The 27,492-nt window shown below is 35.0% G+C and overlaps 1 protein-coding gene across 2 annotated transcripts in view; it reads left to right on the forward strand.

Annotated features, from left to right (window-relative positions):
• The first annotated feature begins 450 nt into the window (after positions 1-450).
• The window catches only part of LOC127874959 (kinesin-like protein KIF6), a 36,466-nt gene continuing 9,424 nt past the window's right edge, over positions 451-27,492 (forward strand). For both annotated transcript variants that reach the window (XM_052419669.1, XM_052419670.1), the window contains exons 1-17: positions 451-623; positions 2,644-2,753; positions 3,205-3,279; positions 7,735-7,777; positions 8,375-8,479; positions 8,930-9,039; positions 9,920-10,049; positions 10,987-11,105; positions 12,100-12,187; positions 13,267-13,410; positions 15,336-15,526; positions 15,773-15,878; positions 16,325-16,478; positions 17,071-17,188; positions 18,784-18,962; positions 24,558-24,716; positions 25,868-25,918. In XM_052419669.1, the coding sequence (XP_052275629.1) occupies positions 564-623; positions 2,644-2,753; positions 3,205-3,279; positions 7,735-7,777; positions 8,375-8,479; positions 8,930-9,039; positions 9,920-10,049; positions 10,987-11,105; positions 12,100-12,187; positions 13,267-13,410; positions 15,336-15,526; positions 15,773-15,878; positions 16,325-16,478; positions 17,071-17,188; positions 18,784-18,962; positions 24,558-24,716; positions 25,868-25,918 (1,942 nt within the window). In that variant the 5' untranslated portion in view covers positions 451-563. The remainder of the gene's footprint in view (positions 624-2,643; positions 2,754-3,204; positions 3,280-7,734; positions 7,778-8,374; positions 8,480-8,929; positions 9,040-9,919; positions 10,050-10,986; positions 11,106-12,099; positions 12,188-13,266; positions 13,411-15,335; positions 15,527-15,772; positions 15,879-16,324; positions 16,479-17,070; positions 17,189-18,783; positions 18,963-24,557; positions 24,717-25,867; positions 25,919-27,492) is intronic.

Here is a 27,492-nt window from a genome sequence, read left to right on the forward strand (position 1 = left end):
TTAATACGTTTAATTTATTAATTGCGTTCTATAAAGACGTTATTAAGTTTAAGGCAAGGGCGTTATTGAAAGATGTACTTTTGGAAGCTAACTCAGCGTTAAATATAACGTCGCTTAACAATATTGCTGCAGAGCTACATATTTTATAAATCTTTTATGATGAGTCGTATATCACCTTATTTATCAAAGCTGTAGTTTCATGTTTTGCGTGTGTTCAAACTGTGCGAAATAATTTAATCATATTTATTACAATCAAGTTGATCTAAACGTATGATAACGCTAGAGGTCCGCGAGAAAGCACGTAATCTCCATTAGTTTGCATTGATGTTTCAGTTTGTTTTTTTTATAGTTAATTCTGTGTTTCATGTTCGAATGATGTTAGTACAATGTAACCACAATGTTGTTGTCTCTACACGAATTTGCGCTTTAACATCGCACCGCATAGTTTCCAACATGGCTGACTGTCAATGTAAACAAATTACATTTGCGGCGTAATTTTTCTTGTTTTATGTAGATTTACGTAACATTTAATGTTAATTAAGTATAAAATATAACAGATAGCCATGGTGAAACAAACTATTCAAATTTTTGCGCGAGTAAAGCCTACCAAATCAAAAGCCGCGGTAAGACAGTACGATATTTCTTCTTGCATCTACTGAACTAGACAGAACGATAACAGTCAGTTAACAATCACAAACTATTGAACGCCCGACTTCAATAATTTTACTGATGAAAATTACCAGCATGGAATTATTTGACTCCATATTTTCAGAATCTATTAAAATCCCTGTATTTAACAATGATTTATTTAAAAAAAGTATATATGTCTAGTTTATGCCATAATTATGGACATAATTTTGATGCAAATAACAATTATAAGAAAAGCAGTCTGCATAATAAGATATTTTGCATGAGATGATTCCATAACATCTCAGCTGAGCTCTAACCCCTCAAAAAATGGTCATAGTAATGGATGTGCACTTGGTACTGAAAATCAGCTTTTCCAGATTAAGTATGAGTTTGTTAACTGACCACCATGATATATTATTGAAATACTGTAAAAAAAATCAGCATCATAAATCCAAATACTATGAAACCATTACTATTCCCCACATGTTAATTTTTTTGTATTTTTCTTCATAAGAGCGATTGTCAAATTTTAAGTTTGTTACCAATAATTGTGTCCAATGTTAACAAGAATTAAAGGCTGAGTTACCGTAGTCATGAAAGAAATTAATATCCAACATAAAATGTTGAACTGTCCGTCAGTCAGTGTCATGAGTATGTCAGTCTGTCCGTCCGTTCGTCAAAAAAAAACTTTAACATTGGCCATAACTTTTGCAATATTCAAGATAGCAACTTGATATTTGGCATGCATGTGCATCTCATGAAGCTGCACATTTTGAGTGGTGGAAGTTCAAGGTCAAGGTCATCCTTCAAGGTCAAAGGTCAAAAAAAAGTTTTTCAAAGCGGCGTTCTCATGAAGCTGCACATTTTGAGTGGTGAAAGTTCAGGGTCAAGGTCATCCTTCAAGGTCAAAGGTCAAAAAAATATTTTCAAAGCGACGTTTTCATGAAGCTGCACATTTTGAGTGGTGAAAGTTCAGGGTCAAGGTCATCCTTCAAGGTCAAAAAAAAATCAAAGTGGCGCAATAGCGGGCATTGTGTTTCTGACGAACACATCTCTTGTTCTTTTTTCATCCTCAAAATGACAATAGTCGTTCTGATTGCACTGCTTTTTTATTTAGTGGATAAATGCCAGTTTTCTTGAATGCAGATTCAATTTTCAAGGTAACATTGACTTAAAGTGAGCCTTACACACTAATGCACAACTGTCTTCTCTTTCTTGTATACTACATACTTCTTAGTAGCTGTAACAATAGTGTATGAAAAGTCCATAAACAACCATGCCCAAAAGTTGCTAGATATGTGAAGAATATGTGGGTAAGCACAAATATGTGTACATTCTTAGACAGAGCCAAGTGGTCCCTGATTGTCATGTTGGAATCTTCGCTAAGGATTCATACAAAAATCACTCTTTAAACTGTTCCATAATTATGTTGAGTGCAGGTTTAACATGTTTTGGAAGTCTGACTCATGGACCAGGGGTGTCCAAAGTCATGAAGCTTCTAACCATGATGCTCAAATATAACAAACATGTTGTACATCCTGTACCAATATCTATAGTCTGCATGAGCGTAATATGACGTCATGTATATATTATATTTATAAAAAAATAATAAACATTGTGATTTTCCCATGCTATATCAAGTGTTTTGGGTCAACAATGTATTATTATAAAAATATATCTTAAGCTTGTTGTTTATATAATGAGACTTTAACTTATGTGTGTTGCTTTGAATTTCTGTCAGACAAATCCACTTAAATTTCACAAGGTCCAGGAATAATTGCTAGAATGCTTGCCCAGCTGGCTGGTAAAATAATTCAAGTCCAGTACTTAATTGTGCTTTAATGGCTAGTAATTTGTAATGATGGCCAGTAATAGTTATGTGTTTGACAAACATTTTGACCATAGGTGGTTTTTGGACTATCTCTGAGACTAAATATTTATTTATTTTGACTGTTCATCATACAGTATGAACAGCAAGAACAAAAAATAAGCAATTTTAGATCATTGTTTCAGCTGTATCACATTGATGAGGATGGTGAAGGAAGTCCTCGTCTTACATTTAACATCCCTAGAGACATTGCTGAAGGTTTTATCAACAATAAAAAGGAAAACTTCAAATTCAGGTATTAATTATTTGATAATTGTCTTGCTTTCTTTAACAATTACACAATTTACTATCAAACAAATTTGCTAGAGCATATACTCCTGCATGATAAAAATGAAACTTGCTAAACTGTTATTTTATTAGTCAACAATTTATTAGCTACGACCTATATTTATATTTTGATTCAAGAAATACTTATACTATATGTAGTAGAAAAAGGATATTATTGATTTTGAACTGGAATGGAAATAACTTTTTAAACAAAAGGTTTAAAAACTTTTTAAATTAAAATTCATTTAAAAATATGCATTTATTAAACTGCCTACCGGTATGTCTTTTTAAAACTTCTTTCTGGTGTTTACATTGTATTTTATTTGTATTAGATTTTAAATTGAATAATAGTGTTTGTTAGCTGCAGAATAGTTTTTGCGATCATTTTTATATGTTGTTCTGCTGTTGTTTTTATTCAGATTCCAGAAAGTATTTGATCAGAATGCACAGCAAGATGAAATATTTGACAATGTTGCTAAACCTGTTATTGATAAGTAAGTAACATGGCTGTACAGAGTTGCCTTATGTTTATACATGTATTTTCCCCATTTAAAAATCACCCAATTTAATAGCAAATGCTGTGATATTTACCCAGCTGAAATGACAATGATCCCAAATAAGATAAACATTTTGTAACCCAGCGTCCAAATGTAATAGTTTATTTGTAATAAGCTTTCAAGCTTCGGTGTTTTCATGATTGTGGCCTCTAATTTTTATGGAGGCTGTTTTCAGAGAAAACCCGAGCTATTGTCATAGCCAGCTTGTCGTCCGACGTCCGCCATAGGCGTCGTGCCTAAACCTCAACATTGGCAATAACTTTTTGAATATTGAAGATAGCACCTTGATATTTGGCATGCACAGTGTATCTCATGGAGCTAAACATTTTGAGTGGTAAAATTTCAAGGTGAACATCATCCTTCAAGGTCTAGGGTCAAAAAAACAAAGTCAAGGGAAGTAATCAGCTTTAAATGGACATAGTTATCCGACCTGCCCACGTATATATTTTTGTTAAATAAATCAAAGCGGCGCAGTAGGCGGCATTGTGTTTCTGACAAACACATTGTGGTAAAAGGTCAAGGTCATCCTTTACAGTCTACAGTAAAAAATACAAATTTAAGGGAAGTCGTAAGCTTTAAAAAGGGAGAAAATTATTCAATATTGAACATAGCCACTTTATATATTTGGCATGCATGTGTATCTCATGGAGCTGCACATTTCGAGTGGTCAATCACAGTCACGGTAGTGGCTTTTAATTATTTGCTACTAAAAATAGAGATTTGTTAGAGACAATTATTTTCAAGGGAAGTTATTTATTAATTATAAATATCATATTATATATTTCCTTACAATTGAAGTTCTTTTCACAGTTACTGTACATATTATTATTATGATTATTTATAACTCAAATGATTGATTTGTCAAAAAAAAAAATGAAATGATATAATTATAATTTCTTTGATGTTCATTACATACCTGTGGACTTATGTCCATAGATACATGATCAACTCTGGCTATGATCTCTTTTAAAACCACAGGCCTTGGTTGTCAGTGATGTCTGACTCTGTCATTTTTGACTGTCTACAGACCTCCCCCCCCCCCCCCCCCCCCCCTGTTGGAAGTCCCTTTTTAGCTTGACTATTATATATGAAATATATATAGTGAAGCTATCCTACTCACCCCGGCGTCGGCATGTGCGTTGGCGTGTGCGTGCAAATGTTAAAGTTTGCGTACTACCACAAATATTGTCAATGTCCCTTGACATATTGCTTTCATATTTTGCATACTGACTCCAACCTATAAACAAGAGCAGACAACTGTATCAAGAATTTTGACAGAATTATGGCCTCTTTTATACTTAGAATATGCATATTATTGATAAATCTATGTTAAAAATTGCATACTACCCTGTGTCCCTTGACATATTGCTTTCATATTTTGCATACGTGTTTACCATCATGACCCAAACCTATAAACAAGAGCAGACAACTGTATCAAGCATTTTGACAAAATTATGGCCCCTTTTATACTTAAGATATGCATATTATTGATAAATCTATGTTAAAGTTTGCGTACTACCCCAAATATTTACTGTGTCCCTTGACATAATGCTTTCATATTTTGCATACTTGTTAACAAAGATGACCGCAACCTATAAACAAGAGCAGACAACTGTATCAAGCATTTGACAGAATTATGGCCCCTTTTATACTTAGAATATGCATATTAAATAATTATTGATAAATCTATGTAAAAGTTTGACAAAACAACACTCACCTGACATACCACAATGCACTCCACCCAAATCATCCCCCACACCCCCCAGAACCCCCCCCCCCACCCCCCCCCCCAATTTTTTTTTCCTATTTTTGAAAGATCATCTATTAAATGATCACACACCCATATTATACCCCCCTCCCCCCCTCCCCGAACCCCCCCCCCCCCCCACCCCCTAAAAATATTGTTTTCTTATTTTTTAAAGGTCATCTATTAAATGATCACACACCCACATTATATCCCCCCCCCCCTCTCTCCATGATGGCTTACGTTATACTGTCAAGCACTTGAATAGTTGAGCGCGCTGTCCTCTGACAGCTCTTGTTTATGGTTGCTGATAGTAACATCAAATGTGTATTATCGTATTATGTATATGACACCAGAATAACAAATTAAATTGGATCAGCTTTTCATTTATAAATTTGTAGTTATTTAGTTCACCAGGCTCAGAAACAGTACCTACAAATCTATTCCATGAACGCAGGCTAGCTGCAGAAAATATTAAAATGAATATTTATTTTGATAAGCTTATTAAAATTCTCAACCAAATCATTGATTTTACTGGAACTAGCATAGCTGGATCAAATCCCAGCAGTTATAACCAATCATATGTTTAAATAATTTTTAGTTTGTTATTTTTCCTTTTTTGCATTTAGCCTTTTTTAGGTTATTTTTTTAATGAGCCTTAACTTATACACTTTTCAAAATATAATAGAAAAATAATAATACTTTTAAAAATATAATTCTTAAAAAATTCCTTCCAGATCTGAATTTTCTTGTGATGGCAAAGATTGTATGTGAGAGAATGGAACGAAAACTCTGCGTAGACATTGTGCAAATCTGTGCATCATACATGGAAATTGTACAAATCTGTGCATCAAACGTGTCGATTTTACTAATCTGTGTATCATACATGGAGATTGTACAAATCTGTGCGTAATACATGGAGATTGTACAAATCTGTGCATCATACCTGGAGATTGTACAAATCTGTGCATCATATGTGGAGATTGTACAAATCTGTGCATCATACCTGGAGATTGTACAAATCTGTGCATCATATGTGGAGATTGTACAAATCTGTGCATCATACCTGGAGATTGTACAAATCTAGTGCATCATACCTGGAGATTGTACAAATCTGTGCATCATATGTGGAGATTGTACAAATCTGTGCATCATACATGGAGATTGTACAAATCTGTGCATCATACATGGAGATTGTACAAATCTGTGCATCATACCTGGAGATTGTACAAATCTGTGTAGCATACATGGAGATTGTACAAATCTGTGCATCATACCTGGAGATTGTACAAATCTGTGCATCATACATGGAGATTGTACAAATCTGTGCATCATACCTGGAGATTGTACAAATCTGTGTATCATACATGGAGATTGTACAAATCTGTGCATCATACCTGGAGATTGTACAAATCTGTGCATCATACATGGAGATTGTACTAATCTGTGCATCATACATGGAGATTTTACTAATCTGTGTATCATACATGGAGATTGTACAAATCTGTGTATCATACATGGAGATTGTACAAATCTGTGCATCATACCTGGAGATTGTACAAATCTGTGCATCATACGTGGAGATTGTACAAATCTGTGCATCATACCTGGAGATTGTACAAATCTGTGCATCATACCTGGAGATTGTACTAATCTGTGCATCATATGTGGAGATTGTACTAATCTGTGCATCATATGTGGAGATTGTACTAATCTGTGCATCATATGTGGAGATTGTACAAATCTGTGTATCATACATGGAGATTGTACTAATCTGTACATCATATGTGGAGATTGTACAAATCTGTGCATCATACCTGGAGATTGTACTAATCTGTGCATCATATGTGGAGATTGTACTAATCTGTGCATCATACATGAAGATTGTACAAATCTGTGCATCATTCATGGAGATTGTACAAATCTGTTTATCATACCAGGAGATTGTACAAATCTGTGTATCATACCTGGAGATTGTACAAATCTGTGTATGATACATGCAGATTGTACAAATATGTGCATCATACATCAAGATTGTACAAATTTGTGTATGATACGTGCTGATTGTACAAATATGTGCATCATACATGGAGATTGTACAAATCTGTGTATGATACGTGCAGATTGTACACATCTGTGTATCATACCTGGAGATTGTACAAATCTGTGTATGATACGTGCTGATTGTACAAATATGTGCATCATACATGGAGATTGTACAAATCTGTGAATGATACGTGCTGATTGTACAAATATGTGCATCATACATGGAGATTGTACAAATCTGTGTATGATACGTGCAGATTGTACAAATATGTGCATCATACATGGAGATTGTACAAATCTGTGTATGATACGGTCTGATTGTACAAATATGTGCATCATACATGGAGATTGTACAAATCTGTGTATGATACATGCAGATTGTACAAATCTGTGTATCATACCTGGAGATTGTACAAATCTGTGTATGATACGTGCAGATTGTACAAATCTGTGTATTATACATGGAGATTGTACAAATCTGTGTATGATACGTGCAGATTGTACAAATATGTGCATCATACATGGAGATTGTACAAATCTGTGTATGATACGTGCAGATTGTACAAATATGTGTATCATACTTCCTTGTTCGGTGTTTTCAGTGTGCTGCAAGGCTACAATGGGACTATATTTGCCTATGGACAGGTAAGAGGACCAAGATTCAATGAAGTGATGACTTGACATTGGGTCGTGCTCTGTGAATAGGGGGTTTAAAGCATGTTTGTAAAGTGAAAACCCAGATTAGAATGTGCAGTCCGCACAGGCTAATCAGGGATGACACTTTGCGCTTTTATGATATTTTACATTTAATTAAAGTCACTTCTCACCAAAAATCCATTTTAGCGGAAAGTGCAGTCCCTGATTAGCCTGTGTGGACTGCTGGTACGACACTTTACGCACATTCATTAGACCCCCTTTTCACAGAGCACAGCTCAATTATATTTCAATATAATGGTATGTTTACTAACAGGCTGGTGATAAATCTGATATATATATAACACTGTTTATGCTTGGACTTAATTGAGAACATGTTTTTAACTTGTAATTATAATTATAAAATAAGTATTGATTGTTTTATTTTTAAGTGTCAGATGTTTAAATAGCTCAGTTAAAATACAAATGCAAACTCTTAGTTTAAATCCGAGTATGAAACTTCGTAATTAAAGATATCGGATGATCTTTAATAGTATGGCAACATGTCAAATTATAAGAATTTAGCAAGTTACATGTCTGCCCTTTCAGACGGGAAGTGGCAAGACATTTACCATCACAGGTGGGGCAGAAAGATACATTGACAGGGGTATCATACCGAGGATGCTGTCCTACATCTTTGAATATTTTGAACAGGTTTGTGATTGGCAGCTGCATAGTCTGTTTATTTTCTGTTTGAATTTGTTTGATACTAGTAAACGGTTGAAAAATATATGACAGAGGTATGCAGGCATCTTTAGAAATACTTTGAATACTTGTTTATGTAATTTGTACAGTAATTTTTTATCATATGAATCTTGAATTAATAAGGTTCATTTTGCTTTAAGTCATTTTAAGTGACTAAAAAACTCAATGGTTAGAGACTTACTTATAACATATCATAAATTTCAGTATTGTTATATCAGATTACTTAAATAAATCATTGTAAAGAGAAAAAGAAACAAAACCCAAAATTTCATTTGTTTTGATTTTGTCAATTGCAAAAATCTTCAACTTAATCATAAATTTTATCCATAAATGATAACAAGAGAGCCATTAATATCATGCAGACTCAGTATAACAATTTCACCCAATTGCATGTTACAGAACTCGGAGCGCAGTTTTACGGCCCATATTTCCTACCTGGAGATCTACAATGACAACGGCTATGACTTACTGGACCCAAAACATGAAGCTGCTAAATTGGAGGATTTGCCGTTAGTGGAGAGTTACATTTTGAAATGAGCCTTGTTCTGAGAAAACAGGGCTTAATGCATGTGCGTAAAGTGTTGTCCCAGATTAGCCTGGTGCAGTCCACACAGGCTAATCAGGGATGACACTTTCCATCTTAAACTGGATTTTCACTAAGATCGAAGACAATTCCTTTAGTTAATAAAAACGAGAATACAAGAGTTAGGTGTTTTCCCTAATTAAACATTCTTATTGTTTTTACATGCTCACAATATCTTTAGTTATAATTAGTTAACAATGTTTTCATTTTTTTAAAAGCACCCTTTGGATGCCAGAGTGGTTTTATCAGATGTCATTTAGCGTTCAACTTTATATGTCGAGTTGTATTTCATATGTTTGTAACCATCAAACCTCTCCATTAAGTAGCAATGAAAATAATCAAAAATAAAAAACATTAAATGTATTAGTTGCCTTGTCATGTGTTCAAGCAAGAATGGTCTATCAATTGTGCCCTGTTCTGGAACAACCTGGCTTACTGCATGTGGGTAAAGTGATGTCTCAGATTAGCCTGTGCAGTCAGGGACAACACTGTCCACTTAAACTGGATTTTTTGAAAACTAGAGATATTCTATAATTATAAATATCATTTAAGCAGACTGCACAGGCCTATCTGGGACAACACTTCAAGAACATGCATTAAGCCCTAATTTCCTAAAGCAAGGCTCAGAGTTTATTCTCATGTTTTTTTGCCTCTGTAGAAAGGTGTCCCTTAAGGAGGACTCAAACCAGAACAACAAGTTTAGGCAGAAAGTGTCATTCCTGATAAGTCTGTGCAGACTGCACTGGCTACTCTGGGATGACACTTTACACACATGCATTAAGCCCCATTTTCTTATGCCCCTGCAGGAAGGTGTCCCTTATGGAGGACTCAGACCAGAACATCCACCTGAAGAACCTGTCTGTTCACCAGGCGGCCAATGAGGAGGAGGCGCTCAACCTGCTCTTCCTTGGCGACACCAACAGGATGATAGCCGAGGTGAGAGGTGGGGACATCAGCATGAAGGAATGGGATCTATAAAGCAGACATTCTTGTGCTGCATCTTGCTCATGTTTAATATACATTGGTCAGAATATTTATCTTGATAATATTTCATCAAATTTTGAATCTGGGTCAGGTGCAACTAAAAAACTAGGTCACCAGGTCAAATTAAAAAAGACTGATTTCCACTCTACAAGCCATAGCTAGATGAAACTTGGTTAGAATGTTTATCTTGTCCATATGAAGGCAATGTTTGAATCTGGCTAAATTGATGTCAAACATTACATCTTCAGGTCAATTCTGCAAAAGTTGTTGTCAGTGAACATATGTGAGCACTTAAGGGCCATCATGGCCCTCTTGTTTAAAATTTAAGTTGTGGATTTATAGGATGGGGCCTTATAGAAAGGAATATTCAGCAATTGAATAGGATATAAATGGGCCGTGGTCTGCAAAAAAAGGGGTTTAATGCATGTGCGTAAAGTGTCGTCCCAGATTAGCCTGTGCAGTCTGCGCAGGCTAATCAGGGATGACCATTTCCGCTTTTATGATAATTTTAATTAACAGAAAGTCTCTTCTTAGCAAAAATCCAATTAAGGCAGAAAATGTTGTCCCTGATCAGCCTGTGCAAACTGCACAGTTAATCTGGGACGACACTTTATGCAGCAGTGTTTTTTTTTACCTGCGAGTCCTGCTTCTTGGATTCACAAAAACCTCTGGGGATGCAAAGTTTTGAATAATATGAGTCCCGAATATGCATTGAAATTTCTCAAAAAATAATATCGTTTAATATTTGGACTCATTCTTTCAATTTGGGGACTCATAAATTTGCAAGTTATTGAGTCCCAGGACTCAGATGAGAAAATTTGTAAAAATATCACTGCACATTCATTAAACCCCCTTTTCACAGAGCACGACCAATATTTGTTTTTTCCAGACCCCCATGAATCAAGCCTCTACAAGATCTCACTGTATCTTCACAGTGCACCTCACATCGAGGGAACACGGTTCTGCAACCATACGCCGATCAAAACTGCATCTTGTGGACCTGGCAGGGTATGGACATTTCAGTTGCATGACAGGAAAAATAATCTCAAATTTCTTTAAGTTTGAACATTAATATTATTGATCTTTGAAAATATTGTAACATTTGAGCTTAGATCTTTCATCAGCTTAATATTTCAAATAAAATTTTAAATGTTATATGGTTTATTGAATAATTTAAAATATGTGTTTTATTGGTAAATTATTTATGTATCAAATTTAATGAATTTAAAAATATAATAACACTATTTAACTCTTTACCACTTAGATTCATATTTTAACGCATTTGTAGTCCATCAGAAAGTCAAATTTAATTAAAGACCTTTTTTACTAGATTCAAGTTTTTTTAAGGCTTCATTTCCAACCCTAAGATACTGATGAGCAGCAAACAGCATAAAACCTAAACTGACTGCAAGTTACTCGCAGGCTGTTCTGGTTTTATGCTGTTTGCACATAGCCATTTTTCACTTTTCTTCTGAGTTGGAAAAGTGAAGTGTATACTGAGGCCATGTAACTGAAATGATTATGATCTTGTACAGGTCTAAGATCATTGTTATCTTGTACAGGTCTAAAATGGTTGTTATCTTGTACAGGTCTGAGATCATTGTTATCTTGTACAGGTCTAAGATCATTGTTATCTTGTACAGGTCTGAGATCATTGTTATCTTGTACAGGTCTGAGATCATTGTTATCTTGTTATCTTGTACAGGTCTAAAATGGTTGTTATCTTGTACAGGTCTGAGATCATTGTTATCTTGTACAGGTCTAAAATGGTTGTTATCTTGTACAGTTCTAAGATACTTGTTATCTTGTACAGGTCTGAGATCATTATTATCTTGTACAGGTCTAAAATGGTTGTTATCTTGTACAGTTCTAAGATACTTGTTATCTTGTACAGGTCTGAGATCATTGTTATCTTGTACAGGTCTAAGATACTTGTTATCTTGTACAGGTCTGAGATGATTGTTATCTTGTACAGGTCTGAGATGATTGTTATCTTGTACAGGTCTGAGAGGGTGTCCAAGACCGGTGTGAATGGCTTGCTACTGACGGAGGCCAAGTACATCAATCTGTCCCTGCACTACCTTGAACAGGTGACTGGCTCTTACTGTATTGCTTTGTTGTGGAGATCAGGAACAAGAGTTGTGTTGTAATGTATTTGCCTGGCTTTGGGAAACTAGGCTTAATATTTGTGTAAAGTGGCGACCAAGATAAGCTTGTGCAGACTGCACAGGCTTATACGGGATGATGCTTTCAGCTTAAATGGATTTTTTGCTAAGAATATTCTTTCTTTTAACAAATAATACCATAAAAGCTGAAAGTCTTGTCCCTGATCAGCTTGTGCAGACTGGGACAGCACATGCATTAACCCTTACAGTGCTGGAACCAAATTTTGAAGGCCTTTGCAAACAGTTTGGATCCAGATGAGATGCCACAGAACGTGGCGTCTCATCTGGATCCAAACTGTTTGCTATTCTGGTAGTATTCTTTGAAAAAAATCGAAGAAAATGCTAATTTTAGAAATTCAGCAGACGACATTTTAGCAGATGACAAATTACCCAGCATGCAAAGGGTTAAGCCCAGTTTTCCCAGAACGGGGCTAACATTATCTCAGGTTCTTTTAATAGTGAGATGATTTTAAAGGTTTACACGACTAATTCGGATAATTAATTGAAATAATGAAGTTCTTCATATATCAATAACAGGTGAATGGCTCAATGCCTTTTGGTAAGCAACAATAATTTACTTTGTTCAAAGCAAATATCACTCTACTTTTTAAAGAAAAACGCATCAAATTGAACTGAAGTGACAACAATGTAGATTCTTGTGTTACACATATTGCATGATTTAAATCACAATTAATGTGTGTTTTTCTTTCAGAAACAGCATTGATTGGATATTCATATATGTTTAACTATTTAGTAATATTTGAGATGGGCTCTGAGAAAACGGGGTCAAATGCATGCGCATAAAGTATGCACAGGCTAATCAGGGAATTAAGTTTAGCCTCAACCGGATTTTTATCAAGAAGAGTCTTCCTTTGAATGAAAGATATGATATAAGCGGAAAGTGCCGTCCCTGATTCGCCTGTGCAAACTGCACAGGGTAATCTGGGACGAAACTTAACGCACTCTTTTCCCAGAGCAAAGCTCATTTGCTGTCTATTTCCTAGGTGATAACCTCCCTTGCTGACAAGAACCGCCAGCACATCCCTTACCGTAATTCCATGATGACCTCTGTGTTACGTGACAGTCTAGGGGGCAACTGCATGACCACCATGATAGCCACATGTGCCATAGATAAGAGGAATATTGAGGTATAATAGCTTCATGTGTAATAGATGAAAGGAATATTGAGGTATGATAGCTTCATGTGCCATAATAAACATAATATTGAGGTATGATAGCTTCATGTGCCATAGATAAACAGAATATTGAGGTATGATAGCTTCATGTGCCATAGATAAACATAATATTGAGGTATGATAGCTTCATGTGCCACAGGTAAGAGGAATATCGTGGTAAAATAGCTACATGTGCCATAGATGAAAGGAATATTGAGCTTCATTTGCCATAGATAAGAGGAATATTGAGGTATGATAGCGATAAGAGGAATATCAAGGTATAATAGCTACAGGTGCCATAGATGAAAGGAATATCGAGGTATGATAGCTTCATGTGTCATAGATAAGAGGAATATTGATGTATGATAGCGATTAGAGGAATATCGAGGTAAAATAGCTACATGTACCATAGATGAAAGGAATATTGAGGTTTAATAGCTTCATGTGCCATAGATGAAAGGAATATTGAGGTTTAATAGCTTCATGTGCCATAGATGAAAGGAATATTGAGGTTTAATAGCTACATGTGCCATAGATGAAAGGAATATTGAGGTATAATAGCTACATGTGCCATAGATGAAAGGAATATTGAGGTATAATAGCTACATGTGCCATAGATGAAAGGAATATTGAGGTTTAATAGCTTCATGTGCCATTGATAAGAGGAATATTAAGGTATGATAGCAATAAGAGGAATATTAAGGTATGATAGCTTTATTTGCTATAGATAAGAGGAATATTGAGGTATGATAGCGATAAGAGGAATATTGAGGTATGATAGTGATAAGAGGAATATTGAGGTATAATATTGGTAAGGGGTATATTGAGGTATGATAGTGATAAGAGGTATATTGAGGTTTGATAGCTTCATGTTCCATTGATATGAGGAATATTAAGGTATGGTAGCAATAAGAGTAATATTGAGGTATGATAGCTTTATTTGCCAGAGATAAGAGGGGTATTGAGGTATGATAGCGATAAGAGGAATATTGAGGTATGATAGTGATAAGAGGAATATTGAGGTATGATATTGGTAAGGGGTATATTGAGGTATGATAGTGATAAGAGGTATATTGAGGTATGACAGTGAAAAGGGGTATATTGAGGTATGATAGTGATGAGGGGTATATTGAGGTATGATAGTGATAAGAGGTATATTGAGGTATGATAGTGGTAAGTGGAATATTGAGGTATGATAGTGAAAAGGGGTATATTGAGGTATGATAGTGATAAGAGGTATATTGAGGTATGATAGCAACATTTGCCAAAGATAAGAGAAATATTGAGGTGAGATAGCTACATGTGCCAAATGTAAATAAATGTATAAGATGGGTGTGATTGCAATTTGCACCTACTTTCAGTTTATTTCCTCCTTTCCAATAACAAAATGACCTGATATTTTATTCTTTATTATGCATGATCTGTTCAAATACTTTTTAGTTCACTCTGTACGGTGGATGGGGGGAAATGTTGCTCCCCTGCATGTATTAGTTTTTATATCATGCATTCAAATATACAAACATGTTAAAGAAAGAAAGATGTTATTATTTTCTTAATATTTTGCAGTTAATAAACTCAAAATACAACTGAGCCATGCTCTGGCAAAACAGATCATAATGCATTTGCGTAAAGTTCAGTCTGCGCAGGATAATCAGGGACTGCTGCTTGTATTGCATTTTTCTTCAAAAGAAAGTCTCTTTGAAGCGAAAATCCAGTTGAGGCGAAAAGTGTCATCCCTGATTACATTTTGCCATGCTAATAAGGAACAATACTTTATGCACATGCATTAAGCCCCATTTTCTCAAAGTAAGGCTAATTTATAAATGTAAAAAGGAAGCTCTTATGTTCATTTATTATCAAAGCCTAATAATCCTCTGAATTCCCATTCAATATTGCAGGAGTCCATATCAACATGTCGGTTCGCGCAGCGTGTGGCTATGATCAAGAACGATGTGCAACTCAATGAAGAGATGGACCCCAAACTTCTCATCCAGAAGTTGAAGGCCGAGATTCAGCAACTGAAGGAGGAGCTCGCCATGGCAACCGGGGAGCAACGCACCGATGAGCTCACTGAGGAAGACTTGCAGAGGTGAGTGCTGTGGGAAAACGTGGCTAAATGCATGTTCGTAAAGAGCCTTCCTAGATGAGCCTGTGCAGTCTGCACAGGCTTATCAGGGACAACACTTTTGGCTTCGATTTTTGTTCAAAGAAAGTCTCTTTTAATTGAAAATCAAGTCTAGGCGGCAATTGTCATCCGTGATTAGCCTGTGCAGCCCTTTATGGAGAGTGGTGAAATTATGATAAACAAAAACATTAATCTACATTTCTATTGCAGATGTGAGGCAGCAGTGAAGGCATACCTGGCAGATACAGACCCAGAGGCCATCATCAGTGTTGGGGGAGACATGAGGAAAATACACACCTGCTTTAGCATCATGAAGGTATGCCGTTACACAAACATCCCTTGTGTGTTTACGATTGCACACTTCAGGGCTTTTATTATAACCCAGTAGACAGGTAAATTATTTTGTTATTTTTACCAAAAGATTGAACAACATCATGGAGGCTACTTATTGAAGATATTGTGAAAGTAAAATAAAATTTCCCTCCCACAATGGAAGTTATAAGCGCATTTTAATGAAACCTGAGATACCATATAATTTATATCCTTATACATTTTGTACTTAAAGAAGTAACATAACTGTCCATAATTTGTGTATACCTTTGTTAGGTTGGGAATAAGAAATCTGAATTAGTAGCCAAAATCATGTTATTTACAATGCTTGCTCAGAAAGATAGAAAATCTGCTATAATTTTAGTAGACAATTTGAGATTCATTAGCCATTAGTATTTTGGATGCTAGCGTACCCTGTGACCTATATTTCAGAAACGGGTGTTGGAGAGACCGGCAAGTTCCCCCCGGAAGGCCCCCACCCCTGCCCCTGTGATACCAGACCAGCCTGCCCCTGATATCGGCCCCTACAGTGATACAGAGAACAGCAGGCTCAAACAGCTTGTGATACAGAGAGATAATGAAATCAGTATCCATATAATGCCCATGTTACACATGTCATACACTGTTAACTGTACTTGGACTGGGTTTTATCTTCCCAATATTGCACATACTAGTAATATGATACAAAAAATATGCCCCCAGTAGGGTAGAATATAGCAATAACATCGTCTAGCCTTCCTGCATTTTGTTTCTGGAGTTGTTTACCTAAACACTTGCAGATGCCTACCTGATTTTCTGGTGTGTGTGTGTGTGAGTCTACCTGCATGATTTACAAATCAAGTTTGAGTTGCGTTCCTGTCCATTGATTTTTGACAAATTTAGTAGATTGGCCTTTCTTAAAAATAACACTTTTTTGGAATTTTTCCAAACGGCTTTCAGATACTGACCTTAGTTTTTGTGTGTGAGTCCACCTTAATTACTTACCTTGGAATTATTTCTAAAATAACAGTTTCTCAGACATTTAACCTGAATACTTTCAATTGCAGCAGTCAGGGTGATTGTGTTTCACAAACACAGCTCTTGTTCTGCATATAAACATTCTTTACAATTTCTATAAGGTGAAATTTTGATCTTTTATCAGTTGTTTTACTTGTATGTAATCCCTTGACACAAGCTAGATATTCTTGTGAACATGTTGAAGAAGGAGAAGAAAAGAGTAAAGGACGCCTCCCGACAGCTTGAGAAACTGGGTCAGAGGCCCCCGTCCAGTGCTAGAGGGGAGGGGTATAGTGAAAGGTAGGGGCAAGCACTTTAGATACATTGAAAGGCAAAGACTTGTTATCATTTGAAAGTGATCACATTATTGTCCCCTACCGGTTTCACCGGAGGGGACTTATGGTTTGCGCTCTGTCTGTCAGTCAGTCTGTCTGTCACACTTTTCTGGGTCCTGCGATAACTTGAAAAGTTCTTCATATTTTTTCATGAAACTTGAAACATGGATAGAAGGCAATATGGACATTATGCATGTCATTTCATTTTGTTCCTACGTCAAAAATTCTGGTTGCTATGGCAAAAAAAAAAAAAACTAACAATGGTGGAAATTTCTGACAATGGAGGAGCCGGTAGGGGACATATATTGCTTGGCAATAGTCTTGTTTATAACTGTTTTGTATCAACTGTATGAGGACTGAGAGTGTATTTCAACACTCTTTCATGAAAGTTTTGATAAATTTCTTATTACAGCTGCGATGGCAACCTTTTTTGGCTCAGGCTATTGTTATCAGCCTGTCTGTCCTCTTGCGGTGTGCATGGTCAAATTTTAGAGGCCACATTTTGCATTTAATCTTTCAAACATTTATTGTTTCGAAAAACCACCAGATTAAATCTGAGAAAATCCATACCAATCTATATAACACATATAGGATCTGGCACAAGTTGTCATATCATACCATATTTTATTAAATGAGTTCAGGAATTTTGTTAGTAAGCGAGCCTTTGGCTCGCTTACTAACGAATTTCCTGGACGAGTTTAACAAAATATGGTATGATATGACAACGAGTGTCAGATCTTTTTTATCACATGCTTTTAAATGAGCGAATCAAATAAATATTTACGCAAACATAATGTTAAATCCTGAATGTTGTTTACATTCCTTGACGTCATTTGATGTTGCAACGTCATTTCAGCAAAATAACAAAATGCAATTGGTCAATAAACGAAAACTAATGTATGACTCAATCTTGATGTAGCTTGGTCAAAATTATTGTCTTGAAAATATTTACAATCAGTTTGAATCCGGGTCCTGTGCATTCTTGAGGAAACATTCATGAACTAATTGTGATTAAACATAGTCATAATGATTATCTGACAATATCTAGGCTAAGTTTGAATCTGGGACATTCACCTCTAAAAACTAGGTCACCATATCAAATATTAGGGAAACCTTTTTACCTCTCTATAGGCCACATTTATGACTCAATCTTAGTCTGTCTTAGTCATGTGTGTCCAGAAACAAGGTGACCATGTCATTTTTTTTAAAACTTATTATTACTCAAGAGGCCATATTTATGACTCTGAAACATACTGGTTGGCATAATATTATCTTGAAAATATGAAGACCATGAGTTGAATCTGGGTCAAGTGGGGTCAAAAACTAGATCACCAGGTGGAGTCTTCTTCAATCTGTTGTGTCAGTTATGTTAGGGTATTGCTAAAGGGTCATCATGGCACTCTTGTTTATGAAGAGGTGTTTAATTTTACTGTGGTCTTGTGATAAAGCAGAAAACCAATGAACCCAGAGGAAACCCAACCTGTATGGAATGCTGACCACCTAAAAAACTCATATGAACCGTTGAGTTGCTATCAGTGACCAGTGAGCCTATCATTTCAGTTTCTCCACAACTCCAGATACTAAACAGAATGGTCACTCCTCACTCAGTTCAACTGTTGGGTCGAGGGCAAACACAGGGAACTCCGACGACTGGCGACGCCCACCATCAGGGGCGGGGATTAGTCAAGAGAAACAGAGGCAGAGAAGGGAGCATGATGCAGTAGTGAAGAAAAAGATCTGTAAGTGTTTGGTAGTCAAGGGTTTGGTAACCATGTAACTCTCAAGATAAGCACGTTGACGCCTTTGTAGTCCCTTAATCAAATTAAATTTAAGTCCTTTCTTACTAGATTTTAAGGCTTCATTTTCAACTCTAAGATACTGATGACAAGCAAACAGCATAAAACCTGAACAGACTGCGAGTTACTTGTAGGCTGTTCTGGTTTCATGCTGGTTATGCCCCCCTTCGAAGAAGAGGGGGTATATTGCTTTGCTCATAACGGTCGGTCGGTCAGTCGGTCGGTAGGTCGGTCGGTCGTCCGTCCGTCCGTCCACCAGGTGGTTGTCATACGATAACTCAAGAATGCTTGGGCCTAGGATCATGAAACTTCATAGGTACATTGATCATGACTCGCAGATGACCCCTATTGATTTTGAGGTTACTAGGTCAAAGGTCAAGGTCACGGTGACTCTAAATAGTAAAATGATTTTTTGAATGATAATTCAAGAATGCATATGCGGCCAACAGGGCACACTCTGAACAATATTACTGAAGCAACTGGTCTGTAATCCTAAATCTATAATTATCAGTCCAATGAAACATCATCCTTTTAGTAAAATACAGTGGATCAGTAAAAATATTATCAGAATATGAGATTTTTTGTATATTTTGTATATAAATATTGGTGTTTATGTTTAAATTTTGTTGATTAATATAAATATAAGCAGGACAGGGGAGGTAATACACTACAGGGGAAACAAATGCAATAAGTTTAAATTTATTGTTACAGATTTGGCCTCCCTTGTAATATATTTAAAATTTTACCAAATGTAAGGCTAACTGCATTTTTGTAATGCATACTACTACTACTACTACTATTACTACTACTTCTACTGCTGCTGCTGCTGCTGCTGCTGCTACTACTACTACTACTTCTTCTACTCTACTACTACTACTACTACTACTACTACTACTACTACTACTACTACTACTTCTACTACTACTACTTCTACTACTACTACTACTACTACTACTACTACTACTACTACTACTACTACTACTACTACTACTACTACTACTACTACTACTACTACTACTACGACTACTACTACTACCACTACTACTACGACTCTACTACTCGACGACTACTACTACGACTACTACTACTACTACTACTACTACTACTACTACTACTACTACTACTACTACTACTACTACTACTACTACTACTACTACTACTACTACTACTACGACTTCTACTACTACTACTACTACTACTACTACTACTACTACTTCTCTACTACTACTACTACTACTACTACTACTACTACTACTACTACTACTTCTACTACTACTACTACTACTACTACTACTATTTCTTCTGCTACCACCACCACCACCTACTACTACTACTACTCTATTACTACTACTACTACTACTACTACTATACTACTACTACTACTACAACTACTACTACTACTACTACTACTACTACTACTACTACTACTACTACTACTACTACTACTACTACTACTACTACTACTACTACTACTACTACTACTTTTCTTCTGCCACCACCACCACCACCACCACCACCACCACCGACACCACCACCACCACCACCACCACCACCACCACCATATAGCCCATATAGGGGGGCATACATGTTTTACAAACAGCCCTTGTTTCATTTAGCTGTTTTTACTTTGTGTCTGAGCGGGAAAGCGTTAAGTAGGCTAATGATTCAATGTACTTTAAAATAACTTACCACAAATAACCACCTTGAGGTGATAGAGTCTTGTTTATCACCTGTCTACCTAACTCAAATGTCAAGGTTACACTTAGGGGTCAAAAGTCAAATTTGACTATTAAATAGCTTGTTTTAATTATTTGTGGAGTTTTTTTTTAAACAAAAGTGGAATATGGGGGCATTTTATGATTTATGTCTGATGGATAAATGTTTTTTTTTAAGATAGTGTTTGCTAAACATTTATTAAGTTAAACATATTCATCTTCATAAAAATAGTAACAATTACAAAGTACTGAAATTATAAAAATGCCATCATTTTGAAAGTGACATTATTTTTATGAATGTGATGCAATAATATTATTTTGATGTTTTTCCTGCGTTTTTTTTTCACTGATTAATTATCTGGTTTATTGCATACATGTATTTAAATACATTTACTAAGAAATATTTGGCATAGCTTAAAATTAGTATAATAGCAAGACAAAAGTTCAATAAACAAATTTGTCATCCCAAAGATTTCAACCAAGGACCTTAAGGAGCAAAATGTAATGCGCTACCACTGCAGAATTCTTATATTGATAGCATATTTTAAATCCTATTTTAGTGATACATTTTTTTCAAAATTATCTAATATAAGTATTACAAACGCTTTATTATTTTAACAATTTTGATTCATGATTTTCCTCACAGGAAGCAATGGATCTTTATTGTGTCCTGTTCAGGAGTGTTATTTTGCCTTTTGTCCGTCCATCGTGCGTCGTCAACATTTTACCTTGTGAACATCTTCAAGGCCACATTTCTTATCCGATCTTCATGAAACTTGGTCAGAACATTTGTCCGGATGATACCTCGACTGAGTTCGAAACTGGGTCATGCTGGGTCAAAAACTAGGTCACTAGGTAAAAAAAAAGAAAAACCTTGTGAACACTGTAGAAGTTACATTTGATGCCCAATCTTCATGTAAATTTTGCCAAAATGTTTGTCTTAATGGTATGTTGGTTGAGTTCAAAAATTGTTCCGGTCCGTTGAAAAACATGACCACCAGGGGGCGGGGCAGTATTCCTTATATGGCTATATAGAAACCTTGTGAACACTTGAAGTCACAATTTTTGCCCAATTATCATGAAACTTGGTCAAAACATTGTTTTTATTGATATCTCGGATGAGTTCGAAAATGGTCCAGATCGGTGAAAAAACATGGCCGCCAGGGGGCGGGACAGTTTTCTCTATATGTATATAGTGAAAACATTTCAACACTCTAGAAGTCTCATTTTTGGTCCAATCTTCATGAAATTTGGTCTGATTTGTTTCCTGGATACAATGGTTGACTTTGAAAATGGTTCAGATCGGTAAAAAAACATGGCTGCCAGGGGGGGGGGGGTCTTTTTCCTTATATTTATATAGTCAAAAAGCTTGTGAACACTCTAGAAGTCACATTTTTTGCCTAATCATCATGAAATTTGGTCAAAACATTGGTTATGTGGATATCTCGGACGAATTTGAAAATAGTCGTGAACATTTGAAAAACATGGCCATAATTACAGAGGATTATTATGTTGATAATTGGTTGGGGATGAAGTGCAACAAACGTATTTTTGCCATCTGAAAACCCTTTATTAAATAATCTCAAAATTTTCAGTAGTAATATTGATTTCACAGAAAATTACTTAGGGGAGAAACAACTGTATATAACAGTTTAGAGTCAGGCCCCAAATTCCTGTGCTGGCCACTTTTCACACATTTTGTTGCATGTAATTTAATGACCGCAGACCAATGAAATAACCATTAGCCACAGCAGGAACCTCATTATCTCTGACAGTTGCTTGATGCCTAACCCCTTGTTTACAGCCCTTTGCATTGAACAGCATGGAACAGCATTTGCTTTACAGTGGTATCAATATAGAGATAAACACATAAATACATCTGTCTGGCATTTATTTTCGTATAAAAATCAGCATGCTGACTGCATAAAAAGAACAGATTACAACATTGAAGCAAGCTCTTGAAATAGCAAAATTATGTACTTATATATTTCCAAGAAAGGTTTATACAATATATATAAATTTAATGGGCGTGATATTTCATATTTCTTAGCTTTAAGTACAGTGATGCCTGATTGAACTTACTCAATATTGCTATTATTTAACTTATAACTATCACAAAGTCCCAGTGTATATTATGAATATCAAGAAGAAAAAGTAAAGATATGTACGTAAAAATATTCTTTACAGCTAAGGCAACAACTGTTGTCAAAATTCAATTATATTGATCTATAAAACATAGATTGAAGTATTCTCCAACTTTACTGTTGAACATTTAATGACAAAAAACTATCGTGTCTACATGTACACATATCATATCACAGATATACTTTGTTCAAGAATTAAAGAAATAGAGAAAATGTACTTAAAACCAACTATTTGCGATACTTTTGATATTAAATGCAGCTTGTATTTGAGAATAAATTTCACAATTAATATGCATTTTAGTTTTTCATTGGTTGTAAATAAAGAGTAGAAGCGTAAGAGGAATTGTTTACAAACAACACTTACAAATGTGAATAATTAACAAAATTTAACTCTTAAATGAAGTATGAAATTTCATTTTAAATCATTAATACAGATTAATATACAAAAGTCATGTAGGCCTACATGGATGATATGTGAAATACAGTATTATGTGAAAGTCAGAAATACCATTATTCTAATTAATTTTATATACAGACGTACGTCATGTATGATATGTGAAATGCAGAATTACTTGAAAATCAGAGTATCATTGTTCTAAATAACTTTGAATGGAAAAACAGTGAAAACGTATTTTAATAATAGAGCACACCAAGTCTGTACCACCGCCTGTCTGCTCAGCACTCGTCCTCTTTTGAAGATTTTACACTAAATAATGAAACTATAAAGTGCAAGTTAAGTATGTTCGCCCGTCTGTATGAAGTACTTTTATTATTTTAAACTCCACCTTCCCAGAATAGTTTAGTTCTTTTGGGTCTCAGGTGAGCGCCTTAGGGCCCATGGCCCTCTTGTTTAAATATATAACAATTTTTGGAAAAATTATCATTTTTATAAGCTGTGAAGAAGTCTCTTTTAAATATGATAAACACGCATACAACAGAAGCAAGTATAAAAACATCAAATTATTTATAACGAGCTTTTAATATGCAATTAAAGTATATGAGTTCATATACTTTGTGTTGATTTATCAAGTAAATATGGAAAATTTAAAAATGTGCTCTGCTGCATGCAGACTGCATAGTTTGTGTTTATGGAATTTGCAAAAAATACATTTTAATCTTAGTATGCTTATGGTTTAAATGTTTTATTTATGGAATATATTTTTGTCATTGTTGTGAAACCATCACCGTGTCACAAACAATCCAAATACAGCAGTTGATAATAGGATACTGTAAACAGTTAAAACACATATTTTGTAAAGAAATCACAGTTTGCAAAATAATTGTGGTTGCCAAAAACATTTTTGTCCCATTTTGTGCCTATTTAATATAAATAGACCCCTTTGCCATGTTTCATATAAATATTCTTTAATGTTTTGAAGATATTGATGTTCAACTATAAATAATATTGACTTGTTTATTTTTCATGAATAAGTGTGTTTCTTGTATTCATTTTGAATCAGACTGGAAAGCCAAATAATTGTTTGCACAAAAATCAAAGAAGATTGTCCTTTCAATAAGGTTCTGAAACTCTCTGACTGAAAAAAGGAATAGCCAGGCAAGTAAAATCAAATAGACACAGATTTATATCAGTGAAAATTCTAGAATCTACAGTTTTCTCTATTAGTCTTCCCCATTGATAAGTGACAACAACTTGTACAATGTTTCTTGCTTTCTTGCAGTGGGGGACATGTCGGTGGGGCGCCAAGAGGCGTTTGAGCTGTTCCGTCGCGACTATGAGCACAACGACTCTATAGAGGAGAACAAGCAGGTGCTCAAACAGCGCTATGCTGAGGCCAAGACGCTTGGGGAGAAGGTCAACAAGGTCAGACACAACATCAGTAAGTAACTTTCTTCCGTATAGTTTGTTTACATTGTACATATCTCAAGTTTTGGGAGAGGGTCAACAGGGTCAGACACAAAATCAGTAAGTTACTTTCTCCCGTACAATTTGTTAACATTGTACAAATCTCAAGTTTTGGGAAAGGGTCAACAGGGTCAGACACAACATCAGTAAGTAATGCTCTACCATGCAATTATAGTTTGTTTTAGGGATGGTAAAGGATACTTACATGATAATCAAATATTCATCTGTCATTATGCAAATAAATCCACATTTTAATTTTGATTCCAAAGAAATGTCTCAACTTAAAAGCTACCAGAACAAAGTACTGTTTCTGATTGCCACAAATACCATTAAAATCTTAGATGCATCTGTGAAAAATAAGGTAAAGTCATCATTTAAAAAAAAGGGAAAAAAAAGAATCTATTATTATAATTTTTGCCATGTAGAGCTTTATAGATTTTAATTTCATAAGGTATAAGATATTTCTGATAAACATATGATCGTAATTCCGATTTAATTAAATGCTTTACTTCATGTAAAATATTTGGATAACTTCACATAGATCATATTTTTGCATTTTTTAGCATTTTTCAAAATATCAAACAAGAGAGGAGGGAATTGTGAATTTCTTAAACTTTAATCCAGCTATCCTCCCGTATTTTAATTGATGGTAGCAGTAATCACAACAATGACTAATGTAAAAAGTTAATCTGCACTGAATCAAATATGCAACTTTGAAAGTATGCCTTTTTAACATTTTTATAAAAATCAAATATCCGAATCCTAATTTTGGATTTGAATATTTAGCTGATTTCTTATATTTGAATATTTGTTCCCATCCCTAGTTTCTTTTCCACTTACTAAAAACCCTGACTAAAGGTTAGTTTATTGAAATTCATTGCCACAGGAATTAATTAGTTGAAGTGAACAGATTTCATGATTGTAATATAGAAAATATTGTTGCGTTGATATTAATTTAGTGATTTAGAAGGTTATACTAAACAAAATGTTGATGTAGCGACACTATTTCTACTGTGGATTTGATCAGTTAGTATGTATGAATGTGGACCCGTGTTACATACAGGTTAACAGATACTGTATTGACATTGTGACTGTGGTCTAACTCCATATATTCTTTTGTTTCAGATCATTTGAAGAGTCAGATTGAACATCACAGAATGGCCATTGCCATGAAAGGTAACGCTATAATGTAGTATTAATATGGCCATTGCCATGAAAGGTAACGCTATAATGTAGTATTAATATGGCCATTGCCATGAAAGGTAACGCTATAATTAGTATTAATAACTTACATTCTTATTGGTCTTGTCAATACTAATTTGTCTTGCCAAAATGCCAATATTAATGTCTGAAGCTCATTAATACAGCCTTTTAGGATTTCAACTACTTGATGGGTTTGTTTTTATGCCCCCCGATCGAATGATCGGGGGTATATTGTTTTTTGCCTGTCTGTCTGTCATTGTATGTGTCTGTCATTGTATGTGTCTGTCTGTCACAAACTTTAACCTTGCTTAAACTTTTGCAATAATTTTTGCAATATTGAAGATAGCAACTTGATATTTGGCATGCATGTGTATCTCATAGAGCTGCACATTTTGAGTAGTGAAAGGTCAAGGTCATCCTTCAAGGTCAAAGTTTTGAAAAAATCAAAGCGGCGCAGTAGGGGGCATTGTGTTTCTGACAAACACATCTCTTTTTTACTGATGGTCATTGGTAATTTACTTTATTAAAACACATGTTGAAGAAAAAACACCAATCCAATAAATAGTTTTGGGGATCAGTATGTCAAAATGTTTCACTAAAATTGATTATGAGTGTTAATGAAAGTCAGTGTGTTTTTTTTTGTTTAACATTTTGATACTATGTACCAAACAGTGAATTATGAGCAATTTTAAGAGCGCCAATATTTACAAACATTGTACCTCTCTCAAAGTGAGTTCTGATCTAGAACATATTCACATGTACCTCTCTCAAAGTGAGTTCTGATCTAGAACATATTCACATGTACCTCTCTCAAAGTGAGTTCTGATCTAGAACATATTCACATGTACCTCTCTCAAAGTAAGTTCTGATCTAGAACATATTCATACTCTGGGAAATATGTTTAAATGTTATAAAAAAATCAAATAAGAATATCTTACAAATAATTGTTCAGTTTAAAACATCTGCAATTGTCAACAGCAAAATAAAATAAATTGGTGCCGCACAGTGATACTTTGATATGCTTAAATCCCCATAAACACTCAAATCAATGAATATTTCGTAAAATATTTTGTAAAATAAAGTTTACCCATAAAAAATCAGTGTTCCATATAGCAATAGCCAATATTGCAACGCTAGATGGGGTATTAAAAAACGGGATACAGAATGCTCGTTTTTATTTTTTGTGTGACAATATATTCCATGCAAATTTCCTGCTACGATATCTGAACATTTACGAGCGAACGCGACATTGGCTTCATCAAAAGCATGATGTAGTTCTCAAGCTGCCCGAGGCCAATGTCATGTTCACTCATAAATGTTTGGATATCTTTGTGGAAAATTTACATGGAATATATTTTCACAAAAAAATCTCAATGTTACCTGTTCACATCATTTAAATAGCGTATACGTGTTGACTTTATTTGACAAAATATTATACGAAATATTCGTTAATTTTGAGTGTTTATGGGGCTTTAAAGCAGGCAATTATGTCATTTGTCAATATTGATCACAAATGGTCCATACTCAGCATATGAAGTCCTTTTAAG

This window comes from Dreissena polymorpha, chromosome 3 (genome assembly GCF_020536995.1).
Source record: "Dreissena polymorpha isolate Duluth1 chromosome 3, UMN_Dpol_1.0, whole genome shotgun sequence".
Classification (NCBI taxonomy): domain Eukaryota; kingdom Metazoa; phylum Mollusca; class Bivalvia; order Myida; family Dreissenidae; genus Dreissena; species Dreissena polymorpha.